Raw genomic sequence first — 12,910 nt, 5'->3', positions numbered from 1 at the left:
CATATAAGCCCATCTACAAGCTTGTCGTTTGGTTTCACTTCAACCAAGCCCTTGTACACATCCAAGTCTCTTTTCAGTGCCATATTCTCGGTCTTATTTCACAATTTCCTACCATGACCTCACCCACCAATATCGCCACAGAGGCGCTCGTCACTGAGAAACCCGGTGACAAGTTTGAGATGAGGCCCATCATTCTGGATGAGGTCCGGGGAGACGAAGTGCTTGTCGAGATGAAGTATTCCGGTATTTGCCACACAGTATGCCATCCCATGCTGATGTTCTATCAACTCGGGCGACTCACTGTTCCTAGGATGTTCTTCTACAGAACGGCCTCATCCCTGGAGTCGAATACCCTGCCATCTTTGGCCACGAAGGCGCAGGTATTATCCGCGCTCTGGGCAGCGACGTCAAGGACAAGTCCCTCCAGGTTGGCGACCATGTCCTCCTCTCCTTCAACGTCTGTGGCAAGTGCAAGAAGTGCGTGGCGGGCAAACCATCCTTCTGCCACATCCACTCCCCCGTGAACGTTGGTTCTGTCCGCCTCTCTGACGGCTCGACTCCCGCTCGTCTTGAGGACGGCCGATCTGTGCGGAGCCAGTTCTTTGGCCACTCTTCCTTCGCGAGGGTGTCGGTCGTGGCCGAGAGAAGCGTCGTCAAGTGTCCATACCCTGAGTCGCTGCCATACTACGCCCCCCTGGGCTGCGGCTTTCAGACAGGGGCTGGCACGGTGCTCAACGCGCTCAAGCCGGATAAGACTCAGACGGTGGTCATCTTTGGCATGGGCAGCGTGGGTATCGCCGCGCTGATGGCCGCGGCATATCTTCAAGTCAAGCAGCTTGTGGCGGTGGATGTTGTGGATGATAAGCTGGCCAACGCCAAGGAGTTTGGCGCTACGCATGTTGTAAACTCGAGGACATGTGGCGAGGGCGGCATTGAGGCCAAGATTAAGGAGATTACAGATGGAGGGGCCGACTTTGCTATTGACTGCACAGGCTTGATCCCCGTTATCGAGTCACTATTCGGGTGTCTTGCACCAGGAGGTACGGCGACTAGTGTTGGTGTGCCGCCACCAAACAGTGTTGTCAGAATCGAACCCCAGACGTTTTTGCTTGAGAATAAGCGATATGTTGGTGTTGTTGAGGGTGGTTCAAATCCCCAAAAGGTGAGGATATAACAAACTACAGTCAAGCTAGCCGACCCCTAACATGTGTTTAGTTTATCCCCGAGTTGATGGAGCTTCATCGACAAGGCCATTTCCCAGTCGAGAAGCTATGTACGGTTTACTCAGTCAAGGACTTTGAGAAGGCATTGGGCGATATGCGTGGCGGGAAGGTGAGTTGCTAAATCCGTTGTATCATCTGATAGATACTAATGTTCGGCATGAACAGGTCGTGAAACCAATTATTCACTGGGATTGAGATTAAGTTCCTTGCAGTATTGGCGAACGATGAGTAGAAATTAGACATAGATTTAACAAGTGTCTTGACACAAGTTCCCAAGTCGTCCTACGACACAGCCAAACAGTTCTACATCCATTATTCACCACGTTATCGCACGTTGGGCGGCGCAGCACATCTTAGAGGTCTTCCCTGGCATGCTAACTTAATTGCTTAAATTCAATAACTCCGAATCTGTCTTCATCGCATAGCATCCGCAACTTCGGCATCAGACACGAAGTGAGTGCCGCCCTGGCATCTATAGCCACGAGCAACCCTATCCCAGTCGAACCATTGCTCGCACTTACTCATCCACTTAATAGCTTTCTGCACGGCTTGCTTCTCTCTCTCAGCGTCTTTTTGGTTGCTATCTCGTTTTTTGATCTGCTCCTCCGTCAATTTTGAGGCCTCTGAAGTTGATATCGCTGCCTTGGCCACATTCTCAACCTGATGGGTCGCCTGCACCATACGCTTAGGTTCCGAAGTCGCCTCGATCATCGCTTGTGTCGGTTGGGTGACGTCGGCACCCGATTGGGGCTCGGGAGTTTCTTGGGTTTCGCCAGAGACAATCTTCCTCACCGCAGCTCCAGTGTCGCGGAACTCGTGGAACAGGACCTTGATACATGACATGGCCATCCCTTCGGTGAGCTTCCAGTGGTGCTTACCGCCCGGATCTCGTCTGCTCGCCAAGAAGATATCATCGTCCAGCAGATTCAGGCAGTCCTGGGGTGAGAGGTCTTGGAAGGTGATGCGATCTGGAAACATGGTCCCAAGCTCATGTCTCTCAGCCAACAGCTCGTCTACTGGCTCTGAGGGCTTTGGGAGAACGATCGCCATTCTCCCGGAGTAGACTCGCACAAACGAGGTGAGTTCATCGAGAGCTTCACTTGAGTAACCACCTTTTGCAAGTCGGTGGATATCGCGGATAATGAGGACTTTGCCGAAGCCCTTCTCAAGCTGCATTCGAGTCTTGGGCGTGGTCTGTCCCACGTGCTGCCCGATAAGCTCCACAGAATGCACGAAAAAAGGCTGGGAAAGATGAAGGTCTTTGTGCCATGCGAGGGCCTCCTCTCCGTCGTCGTTCAAGGCGAGCTGGCCAACAGCCGTGGCCTCAGCATTGGAGACTGCGCAAAATATAGCCGGGCATATGTTGACTACGACGACGTCAACCACACAAGAACACCGTACCGCCTCGGAGACTTGTTCATGGACGAAGACCTTTTGAAACTGATGAAGCAAGCGGTGGGGTTTATCAAACCTGTTGGCTTCTCCTTCACGCCAACCAAGTGGCCGGCCGAGGATGTTGCTGAGCTCTACCGTCATGTCTACCGAGTTTGTAAAGACTCAAAGAATGAGGAGGCCGTATTCTCCAAGCTCAAGCTGGAAGATTGGCCAAAAACCTGCGAACACCGTGAGTACTTGCACCACACCATGGTACTCTGCAACAGCTTCCAACATATTCGCCTACACGGTCGCGCTCACTTTACGATCGGGGACATGGTGGTGATTGAAAAGGCATCAAGATCGCTCCTGAAAGTGGCCGGTCTTGTTTGATCAATGCTGATATCTCCCGACCTATGCAAAGACCTCGACCGAGCATTCAACAGAAGTGTTGAGGAGTTCAAGGCCCCCGGAGGATGGGACTTTCTCAACCTCAAAGTGACCTGCAGCAAAGGTGTTCTCAACTGTACGGAGTTGATGAGGGGCTGTGGCGTTTCGAGGGATGATGAGATCAAGTATGCCACCCCCGCCAGTACCCCACCAGTGAAGACAGATCCAATGGACTACACTGTTCCGTTGTGTTCGGATGGCTCATTCTTGGGATCGCAGGTCTTGGCATCGTTCTTGGACGTTCTGGTCACGCACTATTGGGCTGAGAAGAGTTGGATCACGGATGTGGAGTCGTATGATAATGTCATCCCCCCGACTATTACTATGTGTTAGTACCTCTCCTTAAACCTGGTTAAACGAGTGGTAAAAGTGAAATTGAATGCAATTGATCATATAAATACTCTCAAATCTGTTACCTTGCATATGTCTCTGCCTTCTGTCCCCGCTGAATAAATCACAATTCCACACGGCTGTGTCTTTGTTTTAAATTCCAGAGACAGACATATCGACACTCTTGCACGATACACCAACCTTGCCATATTTATGCCGTCCTGAAGTTCCTGTCCTTTTCCAGGCGCTCAATCGCCTTGGGCTACGCTACACCGCCACTGCGTGGTATGGAAAAGGCTGGTCAAGGTGGCTACAGATTGCGCCGAGAGAGCGAGACATGCAGCAGTTGGGGCGTTTGTGACAGATGAGGTTGGGTTTGTCATTGTTGGCGGCGTGACGGGAACGACTATAGGAGACGCCTGCATAGAAAGAGCCGATGCCTCTAATCTGTTCTCCCAGATTCCAAAGAAGAACTGGAGGACCAAACTTACAACATCAAGGACTCAATAGCTGCTGGTCGTCGATAATTGCATGCTCCTTTTAGGACATTAGACTTGGCTTGAGCACTTCACTTTATCTACCCGCACACCATCATAAAACTACTGTTCAGCCTGCATCGAGCTCGGCACATGAAGACAGTCACCTCAGTGCTCTGTACTTCAGACGCCGGAATATCGGCCGGCTAAAGACGCATGGTAATCAAACTCCAGAGCTATGTAGCGATTGCGTGCTCATGATACTCCGTCATACGCGGCTTGTCCAACTGCAGGATACCAATCGGGATTCGCGGTGTGGTAGGTTCTTCCAGCCGATCCAACCGACCCAGCCGATGGTGGTGATGGCCTCACTGTTGTTGCGGTTGCAGAGGCGCCAGTTTGAGTAATACCATTTCCTCAACCAGTTAAATCCATTTGAATTACAGCATCACAATGTATTGGCCCTTTGAGCCTAACACTTGACCGTTTCTACTCTCTGACTACCTTCCACTCTCAGCAACACAGCCTATCCAGCCGAGAGTGCGTGTTCCAGCCGATCCACCCGACCACCACTCCAACCACTCGAAGGCAAGACGAAGCAACAACAATACGGAATTCAAAGGATGCATTCGGATCACGCAATAGCGGAGATTTACACTTTTCAGGTCTATCATCAGACTTCCTGGAAAGATAAATAGGCCCCGCTTCCGCCCTCATAATGTCTTCAACAGACGAGTTGATAACTTGACCTCCCATTCTACACTACAGAGTCTGCTCCCAATCCTGTCTTCATCTAAAACAATCACCATGGTTCCTGGACTTGTCGACGACACTTCCTCTTGGGTCGCACCCGTGAAGGTCAACAAGGACATCTTCCCAGATGGCTTCAAGACCTCGGGTCAACATGAGCCTCTCTACTCCTGCATCCAGCCCTATGACAAGTTTCCCAAAGAAATCACAGGCCCAACGGCTTGGAAGGCAGAGGATTACAGGGAGAACCCCGAGAAGTGGACGCACTCGTTCACGGAAGAAGAGGTAGCCGAGATTGGAGGGGCAGCTGATGACTTCATTCAATCTGGTGTGCCACTGACGGGCATCACCAAGGTGAGTGAATCAAGACATACCAAAAGATTAGTACTGACATCTCTAGGATCTCTTCAAACTTCCGAAGCTGGCTGGCTTTATGGCAAAGCTTCGCAAGAGACTGATTGATGGGGAGGGTTTCTGGCTGTTCAAGAACCTGCCCGTTCAGCAATGGGGCCTGCAGAAGTCGGCTACTGCCTACATGGGCCTGGGTACTCATCTGGGCTACTTCGTCAGTCAAAACAGCCGTGGGCACGTCCTCGGCCATGTCAAAGACCTTGGTGAGGATCCCACTCGCACAGACAAGGTCCGTATCTATCGGACCAACGCCAGACAGTTCTTCCACACCGACTCGGGAGATATTGTTGGGCTGCTGTGTATTGCAAAGTCCATGGAGGGCGGCGAATCGGATATTTGCTCTCAGCACCGAGTCTTCAACTGCCTGCAGCGTGAGAATCCCGATGTGGCCAAGCTCTTCTGTGAGCCCATCTGGTACGCAGACAGAAAGGGTGAGGTGTCAGATGGCCAGAAGCCTTGGATGCGCACTGCCGTGTTCTACCTCGAAAACGACCCTGATGGAACTCCACGCGTGTACGGCAAGTTTGACCCTAACAACGTCACTTCGCTGTGGCGTTTCAACACTGGCCCAGACGCACAGATTCCTCCTCTGTCAGAGGCTCAGCTGCACGCTATGAAGGTGCTGGAGGAGACATGCAAGCGAGAGGCACTCCACATGATCCTTGATCCCGGTGACATCCAGTTCGTCAGCAATCAGCATGTGTTCCATGCTCGCACGGCGTACAAGGACTATGCCCCGGGAGCGAAGGACGAGAATGGAAACCTGCGGCCTCAGAGACACCTCATGAGACTGTGGCTGTCCGTGCCCGTGGACGAGGGCGGATGGAAGCTGCCGTTCCCCGACATGCATGAGAAGAAGCGCGGTGGAATTCAGGTCAATGACAACCCTCCAAAGTGCCCTCTCGATGCGGAGTAGGTTTGGGACTGACAGAATGGCGATGGAATGAGTGCTAGCAAGTCATTGGAGCAAAATTGTGAATTTACAAAGAGTTTGATAGTTTTAATTACCATGCTATATGAAGCACTTCATGAGATCGCAACTCGTGTGATCTCTATTCTATAAGCCCGGTTGCGACATCCCAATCCATGATATTGGCCCATCACCAACCGTCCCCGAATCGAGAAGCATCTCTGCAAGTTGCCAGTCCTGGGCTAAATCCGGCGCAAAGAACAGATCCAAGTTTTGCTCAAATCCATGAAGATCTTGATCCAGTTGAGGAGGCTGCAGTGGAACCTCCTCGGTTGGAACTGGGCTCTTGCGCACAGATACTGCCGGAGCGTGACCCTCGGGGATCTCGTTGCGCGCCATACGGAAAATGGAAAGTGGATGGAGATCGGAGTCGGCTGCTCTCTGAGATGGTGCATCCACTCCGGTCTGCGTGTCTCGGCTTGGGAAGGCCAAGTATGGGTCGTCCAGGATGACGCTTGGTAGGGGAAGAATATTGTTGGAGTCAACTCCCAACTTCTGGAGCATGCTTTCGGCTCCGCGGGACTATCACGTTGAGGTTAGCACACGCCTCAGACATGGGGTTGACCGCTCACGAGGCTATCCGCCATGGCATTGGTGGCACGCATTGTCTTGAGAGCCTTGAGGTTACTCTGCAAGTATGGAATAGTGCTCAACACTAGTTCTCGTTTATCGAGAGCCATAGGATCCGTGACCTGGGTCAGGTAGTAGAGCATGACTCTGTTACTCTCGTAAGCGATCGTAGGGAACCACGTGTCGCCGGTTATTCGAGGCCCATGCTGCTCTGCTTCCGCGACAATCGCGGCCAACGTACGGGCCACCTTGAACAACGCGTATTGCAAATGTCGCTGAAAGTCATGTTGTTCGGGTGGGAAATGGAATGCCGATCGGAGCTTGAAGAGCTCGGGTGTTCCTATACGGTAGAAGTCCAGCATTGTTTGATGGTATGTGCAGTGAAAGAAACATAGAGCCCCAAGTTGCGATGACTCCTTGCGTAGGTAGATAGTCGAAGTCGTGAACTGAAGGCTTGGTGGGAGTGACATGTACCAAGCCTGCAATTCTCGATCTAACTGTGCAAACTCCGAGTCGGGAAGCCATGGAGGTTTGGCTTGATCCAGGTGCTTGATGTACCATAGAACTCGCCGTCGTATCTCAAGGTGTTGGATGAGGTAGCCCAGCATGCCCATATTGCTGTCTATGTCAACTGGTATCTCATCAGGAGGGATAAAGTCGAGAGGCGAGCCAGTTAATGTTCTTGTGATACATGGCCGTTCATGAAGAAAGTTCCGTTCATGGCATGGCAGCTGGATCCTGATGTGTTTCTCGAATACCAAGGTCAGTTGTTCAACGCCATTGCTACAGAGAACGTCTGTGACATAGCAACTCCACATTAGGCGTCTTCGACACTCTCGGGCTGTTATCGATAGAGTGTTGTTGGGTGACTGGTTGAAAAGGTCCGAGGAGTACTCCAGATTCAGTTGCAGAGCTTGAGTCATCCTCGCCATTAAGGCGCTCAAGACAAAGGCTTGCGTAAAGTTGGCCATGCGAAGAGCGTAGTCATAAAGAAGTTGAGCAGTCTAGTAGCGTGAGTGAGAAGCTTTGTAGTAGCAGCGTGATCTCATACCATCAATCCATCAACTGAAATGTGATGCGTATTCCCAAGGAGGAGACGCTCAGCTGTGGCAGCCCATTGCGAGCCAGCTTTCAGGACAACTGATGTTGGTAGTTCTTGAACTGTATCACTATACTCCAGCGCAAAGAATCTAAGGCTCGTATGAGCAAATAGGTGGATAAAAAGAGAATGATTGAACACTTACAGTGCTCCTATAGTGCACATGATGTGTAACAGCGCATCATCTCGCAGATCAGAGTCCAACCTGTCATTTAGCTTTTGCATAAAGGATGGCTTGTGAATGAAGGCGTAACATCGAAGCGGATGAAAATTTTGAAAGTAGTGCTCGACTAGAACTTTGATATGCTTCCCATCTGGTAGGTCTGAAGAACTTAGCCTTAGAACCGTCAGTATGATGTTACTCGTAAATGGATTGGGAGAGTACCAGTCCAGTTGTGCATTTGTCTCGTTGGCCGCAGGAGACGGGATAGGGCCCCTATGGATGGAGCCGATGATGTTGCCTATGCTGCTAGGGGCCGGTAAGCTACCTTGCTGGCCTGACTCTAGTTGCCCATGCTGATTTGTGCTGTCTTGATACGAGCATCGGATCTTGTTCTCGCGACACCTCTGACATGAGGGGTGATCTGTAGAACTCCCCGAGCATCTGCATCTGGCGACTCGACATCCATTGCAAGATCTCCGATTTCTTTTCGTAGCTGCTCTTCTAGGTGTTGGCTGTGCCTGAGAATAAGTACACTCCAGGTGTAGGCTTTCACAGTTGGCACATGTGTCTTGACGCTCATCGCATTTGACCTGTTTTTCTTCAGTGGAGATGATCGATGAGATTTAAATGGTGTCTTACCTTGCGCGCCTTGCACGTATTACAACCTAATGAGTATAAGTGAGTATTCTTGACAAGCCACTCGTTTGGTGTGCTTTTCTGAACTCCCCTCATGCAATTTCACTCACCAAACCTGGAACGCTTCTTCAATCGTCGCGTCTCGCTGGACGCATTAGCTCTTTGTCGCTGAAGGGGCATCTTTCCTTTGTTTCTCTCCCCTATCAGCTGACCATCGCGGTGTCTGTCTGCCGTGGTTGGGCTCTTCAAAGACTCACGAAATGATGCGGGATTTACGATGACGCTCATCGAGTGGAATATGACGTCATTGTTGTGGGCAGAGATGATTCATGTTGGGAGGCACGCTGTGAGAAGCTCAAAGGCTCATCATGCCATCCCCTCACTTGAACGTATTATGGATCAAATACACTCAAGATATAAGACTAATTCTGTGAGACTTACTTGGACAACCTGGAGAATGACCATCACCCAGCCGAAATCCCCTTGCTCCTACGTTTCATCTCATCCATCAACGCCCTGTACTCCTTGTTATCATCTCCCATTCCTAAATGCTCAGCGTTCAAAACATCATTGTCCATAACCATTCCATATTTCTCATCAATCTCAACGTAGGGCCAGATAATCTCTTTATCCTCTACCACCATCCTCCGCAGCCGAACAATGCCCTCCTCTTCATCCTCTGGAGGCTTCCAATCTTCATCCTCATCAGCATAGTTCTCTTCCTCGGTCAATGGAGGAGATTTGTGATACTGATAGGTTACACGGATGGGATTTTCTCCCGTCCCTCTGATGGCCTTCCAGAGTGATGCCCAGGTCTTCAGCTCGAAGTCGTATTCGTTAGTCTCCACGGCTACGCATTTACTGAGATGGATTTCTCTCAAGTTGCGAGGCTTTCCCTCGAGAAAAGGCAGCAGGATTGCCGGTGCAGCCATGTGTTCCAGATGAAGCACCTGCAGTTGCGGCAATATCCCAGGGGACAGCTTCAAAGAGTCGTAATTCAGAAAACCGTCATCGTGGGCGACAATCTTTAGTCGTTCAACATGCTTTGCATGGCGGAGCATGACTGAAGATAGTTCCTTGAAAAAGTCGTTGAAACCGGGCAAGGTGTTGACGTGCCATCCAGCTCCATTGTCGGCTCCATAAGGGTAAAGAGCCAGTTCTTTCAGGCAGCCCAAAAACTTGGACCACTCGGGCGTCTTCCAGCTTGAGCTCTTTCTCGGCAAAAAGTGAATGATTTCCAGGTGCTGGGTCTTGGAGAGGTTTGCAACGTCGTGCCACATGTCTCTCAAGGCTGCTCGCCAGGCGTACTTTTCTTCCTTCTCCTTGACCATATCCCAGTCTTCGTCATAGCTGCAAAAGTACATGCCAGAGTCGCAGAGATCATTGTCATCCCAATCAGCTTCGATCTCAAAGTTCTCGACTCCCATGGTATGAATGCTGAGGATGGAACAGCGTGGTAGGCCTTTGAACTGAATGAGGTCTTTCACGACTGGAACATGGGCCGACTTTCTTGCCCAGACCGACTCAGGCGGGGTTTCCCAGTACCAACGATCCTCTTCCTCCTCATTATCGTCAACCTCCTCCTCCTCTTGTTCTTCTTCGTCCGACCCGTTTTCGTCCTCCTCGGCATCGTCTTGCTCAGGATTGTCATCTTTAGGCTCCTCGTTGTCAGAATCCTCATCAGCATTTTTGTTCTCTTGACTTTCTTCATTTTCGTCCTCGTCCACAGCGTCCTCTGCGTTTTCCTCCATCTCTTCGTTGTCCTCCATGTCCACGTCCTCCTCCTTGTTTGGGTCCGGTTGACCCGGGAAAAACGTGACGTGGAGGTGCAAGTTCAGAACATGAGGGCCAAACTTTTGGACAACGTCCTGCAGTATATGATCTTCCGGCAACGGACACTTGACTTTGAGTCCCCTGAACAGAAACGGCGCTATTATGGTGCGGGTAGTCGAGCTGGCCAGGCTAAGATTCTTCCTGTCATCGTGACCGAGATGTCCGGTGATGATGGAGAGAAGCTCGGGTGGCAGGCTATCCAGAGAGCCAGTCATGATGAGAGAGTGTTTGGTGAGATGATGTTGAGGTTTGGACTTTTGATGATCATTCAGAAGCACGCCAGGAGCGTGAATGGCTTTATTGTCAACAAGAGCAGAGCGATCAATGGATCCAAAGATAGTTCATGACGAAGTTGTGGATGTTTGCCTAATCTCACCGACGGATACTTTGATCTGAGAGCAGGGCACACACTTGTTAGTGCTTATTGCAGCCTGACCAACCCCGTCATCCTCGAATCACGGCCAATAAAAACAAAAGTTTCAGATCCTCATCATTCGAGGGATGTGGCTGTGCGCGTGAAACAACGACGCGTTCATCGCGTTAGGCGCTTGAAGCGCGTCCTTTGATGAAACCATGCATTTATCGGGGCGAGGACGGTATTCCGCTTCGTATTCCGTATTGAGACTTGTAGGTGGATCTTAATCACTTGCAGTGATTCGTCGAGTACATACAAGTCCTAATATGATTGGCCGAATGTAATCCGTCAAATTTAAGGCGGATGTTGGTTTAGTATTGCATGTTTTTGCCTCGAGCGATTCTGTTGAAAAAGTCTCCGCGAGGTACGGGACATTCCTCGCTTCAAAACAAGTTTTATAAAAGGGGTTTCTTTTTGTTGCCGTGCAATCTTCTGCAGGATGCAAGTGATACTTTTAAACACGTGTTGCCAGGCAAGTCATAGCTATTAATTAAACGACAAGTGTGGTGCTATAGGGTAAGCAGGTAGAAGTAAAGATGTCAGCGGGGCAGTTTGCTCGACTGCTAGAGCACTAACAGACGTGGTGGAGAAGCTTGTGTGAGCGCGTTAACATCTTATTGCGCCTCCAATTGAGCATGAAGACTCCACCTCCTATCAGATGAGCTCTTGCACCATCTTATCAATCAAGCCTTCAATTTGTCCATTTACGTGTCGCAACTGTCCTCTCCCGGACTTCTTCTCATTTTTTTAACACAGAGGTGAACATATCGGTGCCTGAGGGAGCCCGTTCCAACTCGCATGGCGAAAGTTAAAAATTAGGTATCTTAGGATCACAATGCTACGTTTGGCTCCTGATTATTATGACGACTTAGAAGTGCGATGGGCGATATTTTCTCTTGGTGGAGTTAGAAATATTACGATTGAGGCTAGAGAGTATACCAGCTGGACGTCCGAGACTCGCAACAACTACAATTCAACCCGACCAAGCTCTCCATGAACACCAAGCAAAGAAACACAACCATTCTATAAGAGTCTAATCGAACCTCCCGTATTAAAGTAACTCTCCATATGCCACAGAAGGTAACTCATTCCAAACGGCGTTGTAGCTAAACGGCCGCCTCTTCTTTGCATCCTTCAGCCAGCAGTTGCCCCCATATTGCTTATACGACTGTGCGATATTGGCACGGAACGACACGCTCTTGCATGTCACACCCGTGTCTTGGTTATCGTTCATGGCGTTCATCTGTGTGCAGGCCTGCAAGCAATCCTCTAGCGAGTAGGCGATGATTCCCACCAAGTCCTTGAGCGCTCCGCCGCCCTCTGCACTGTTTGCGCCTCCACCGTCGGTGCCACAGTATACTTTGAATTCGAATCCGCTCGTAAGTTGGATTGTCTCAGTCTGCTCTGCATCCTCGCAGAACCAGGTGAGGTTTCTAATCTGGGAGGCTTGGGTCGGTGTGAAGAAGGCGGCGCTGGTAGTGGCTGAGGGGGTTGGGTTGGTGGTTGTTGAGCTTCCGTCGCTATCAACAGCCTCTGCTGGGCATTTTGAGTCCGAGCTACGAGATGACTAGTGTCAGCGTCATGCATGTATTTGATGCAATAGCAATTGTACTCACTTTTGACAATTTGACAAGGCGGCCCCCAAGCCTCCTCCTACACCTCCTCCAACAATGGCAGCAGTGATAGCAACGACAATAATGGTAAAAAGCCAGAGGCTGAGGCCGAAGGGTCCACTTGACTTTTGTTGATGTTGATGCTGTTGGTCGATCGGCACGTAGTAAGGTGCTGGCGACGACTGATTGTACGCGGCGATCACCTCTGGTGCCTTTGTACCACCTCCAGCATCGTGGTCAACCTGAAGGCCTTCGCTGTCTTGCATCTTGTATGGATATGGATGATGGGGCGCGGGAAGAGGATGATGATGAGGGCCCTCTCTAGGCCATTGCTGGCCACAACGATCAACGGATGGCTTGACGAGATGTGAAAGAGGGATGAAGGAAGGAAAGAGTGTCTGTGAGAAAGAAACAGAAAATGACCGTTGCTTGCGAGTGGCATGAGCATGCACGCCAGTTCAGATGCTTAAAGAATTTACCCTTTTAGGAAGCATACTGCGCTTGGAAATGAGGACGGAGCGCGGTGTGGAACTAATCAATAGCCTCAAGTAGACTAGGGCCCTGTTTGTACATGAGCTGAACAGGAGTTTTGTGGAA

The 12,910-nt window shown here is 50.5% G+C and overlaps 4 protein-coding genes and 1 pseudogene across 5 annotated transcripts, besides 1 other annotated feature; 2 read left to right on the top strand and 3 right to left on the bottom strand.

The window, feature by feature from the left end:
* Positions 1-113: 113 nt before the first annotated feature.
* Positions 114-1,418, top strand: NCS54_00953600 (PKS-ER domain-containing protein; the record flags this gene model as incomplete). The annotated part of the gene is made up of 4 exons (XM_053154879.1): positions 114-257; positions 311-1,162; positions 1,216-1,332; positions 1,389-1,418. The coding sequence occupies 4 exons, from the start codon at positions 114-116 to the stop codon at positions 1,416-1,418; spliced, it is 1,143 nt and encodes a 380-aa protein (XP_053010854.1).
* A 3,242-nt stretch (positions 1,419-4,660) lies between these two features.
* NCS54_00953500 (TauD domain-containing protein) lies at positions 4,661-5,930 on the top strand (the record flags this gene model as incomplete). Its single annotated transcript, XM_053154878.1, has 2 exons — positions 4,661-4,957; positions 5,004-5,930. The coding sequence occupies 2 exons, from the start codon at positions 4,661-4,663 to the stop codon at positions 5,928-5,930; spliced, it is 1,224 nt and encodes a 407-aa protein (XP_053010853.1).
* Positions 5,931-6,532: 602 nt separating this feature from the next.
* On the bottom strand, positions 6,533-8,597 carry NCS54_00953400 (annotated as a pseudogene). The gene is made up of 5 exons: positions 8,563-8,597; positions 8,039-8,122; positions 7,799-7,990; positions 7,606-7,744; positions 6,533-7,558 (listed from the first exon to the last, which is right to left on the bottom strand).
* Positions 6,533-8,597: a sequence feature.
* Positions 8,598-8,916: 319 nt separating this feature from the next.
* On the bottom strand, positions 8,917-10,500 carry NCS54_00953300 (Hypothetical protein; the record flags this gene model as incomplete). Its single annotated transcript, XM_053154877.1, has 1 exon — positions 8,917-10,500. One exon carries the CDS (start codon positions 10,498-10,500, stop codon positions 8,917-8,919), a length of 1,584 nt encoding a protein of 527 aa, XP_053010852.1.
* A 1,251-nt stretch (positions 10,501-11,751) lies between these two features.
* Positions 11,752-12,579, bottom strand: NCS54_00953200 (Apple domain-containing protein; the record flags this gene model as incomplete). The annotated part of the gene is made up of 2 exons (XM_053154876.1): positions 11,752-12,256; positions 12,317-12,579. The coding sequence occupies 2 exons, from the start codon at positions 12,577-12,579 to the stop codon at positions 11,752-11,754; spliced, it is 768 nt and encodes a 255-aa protein (XP_053010851.1).
* Positions 12,580-12,910: the final 331 nt, after the last annotated feature.

Source organism: Fusarium falciforme, chromosome 7, assembly GCF_026873545.1.
Source record: "Fusarium falciforme chromosome 7, complete sequence".
In the NCBI taxonomy this organism is placed as follows: domain Eukaryota; kingdom Fungi; phylum Ascomycota; class Sordariomycetes; order Hypocreales; family Nectriaceae; genus Fusarium; species Fusarium falciforme.
This window is presented reverse-complemented; position numbering and strand designations above follow the sequence as displayed.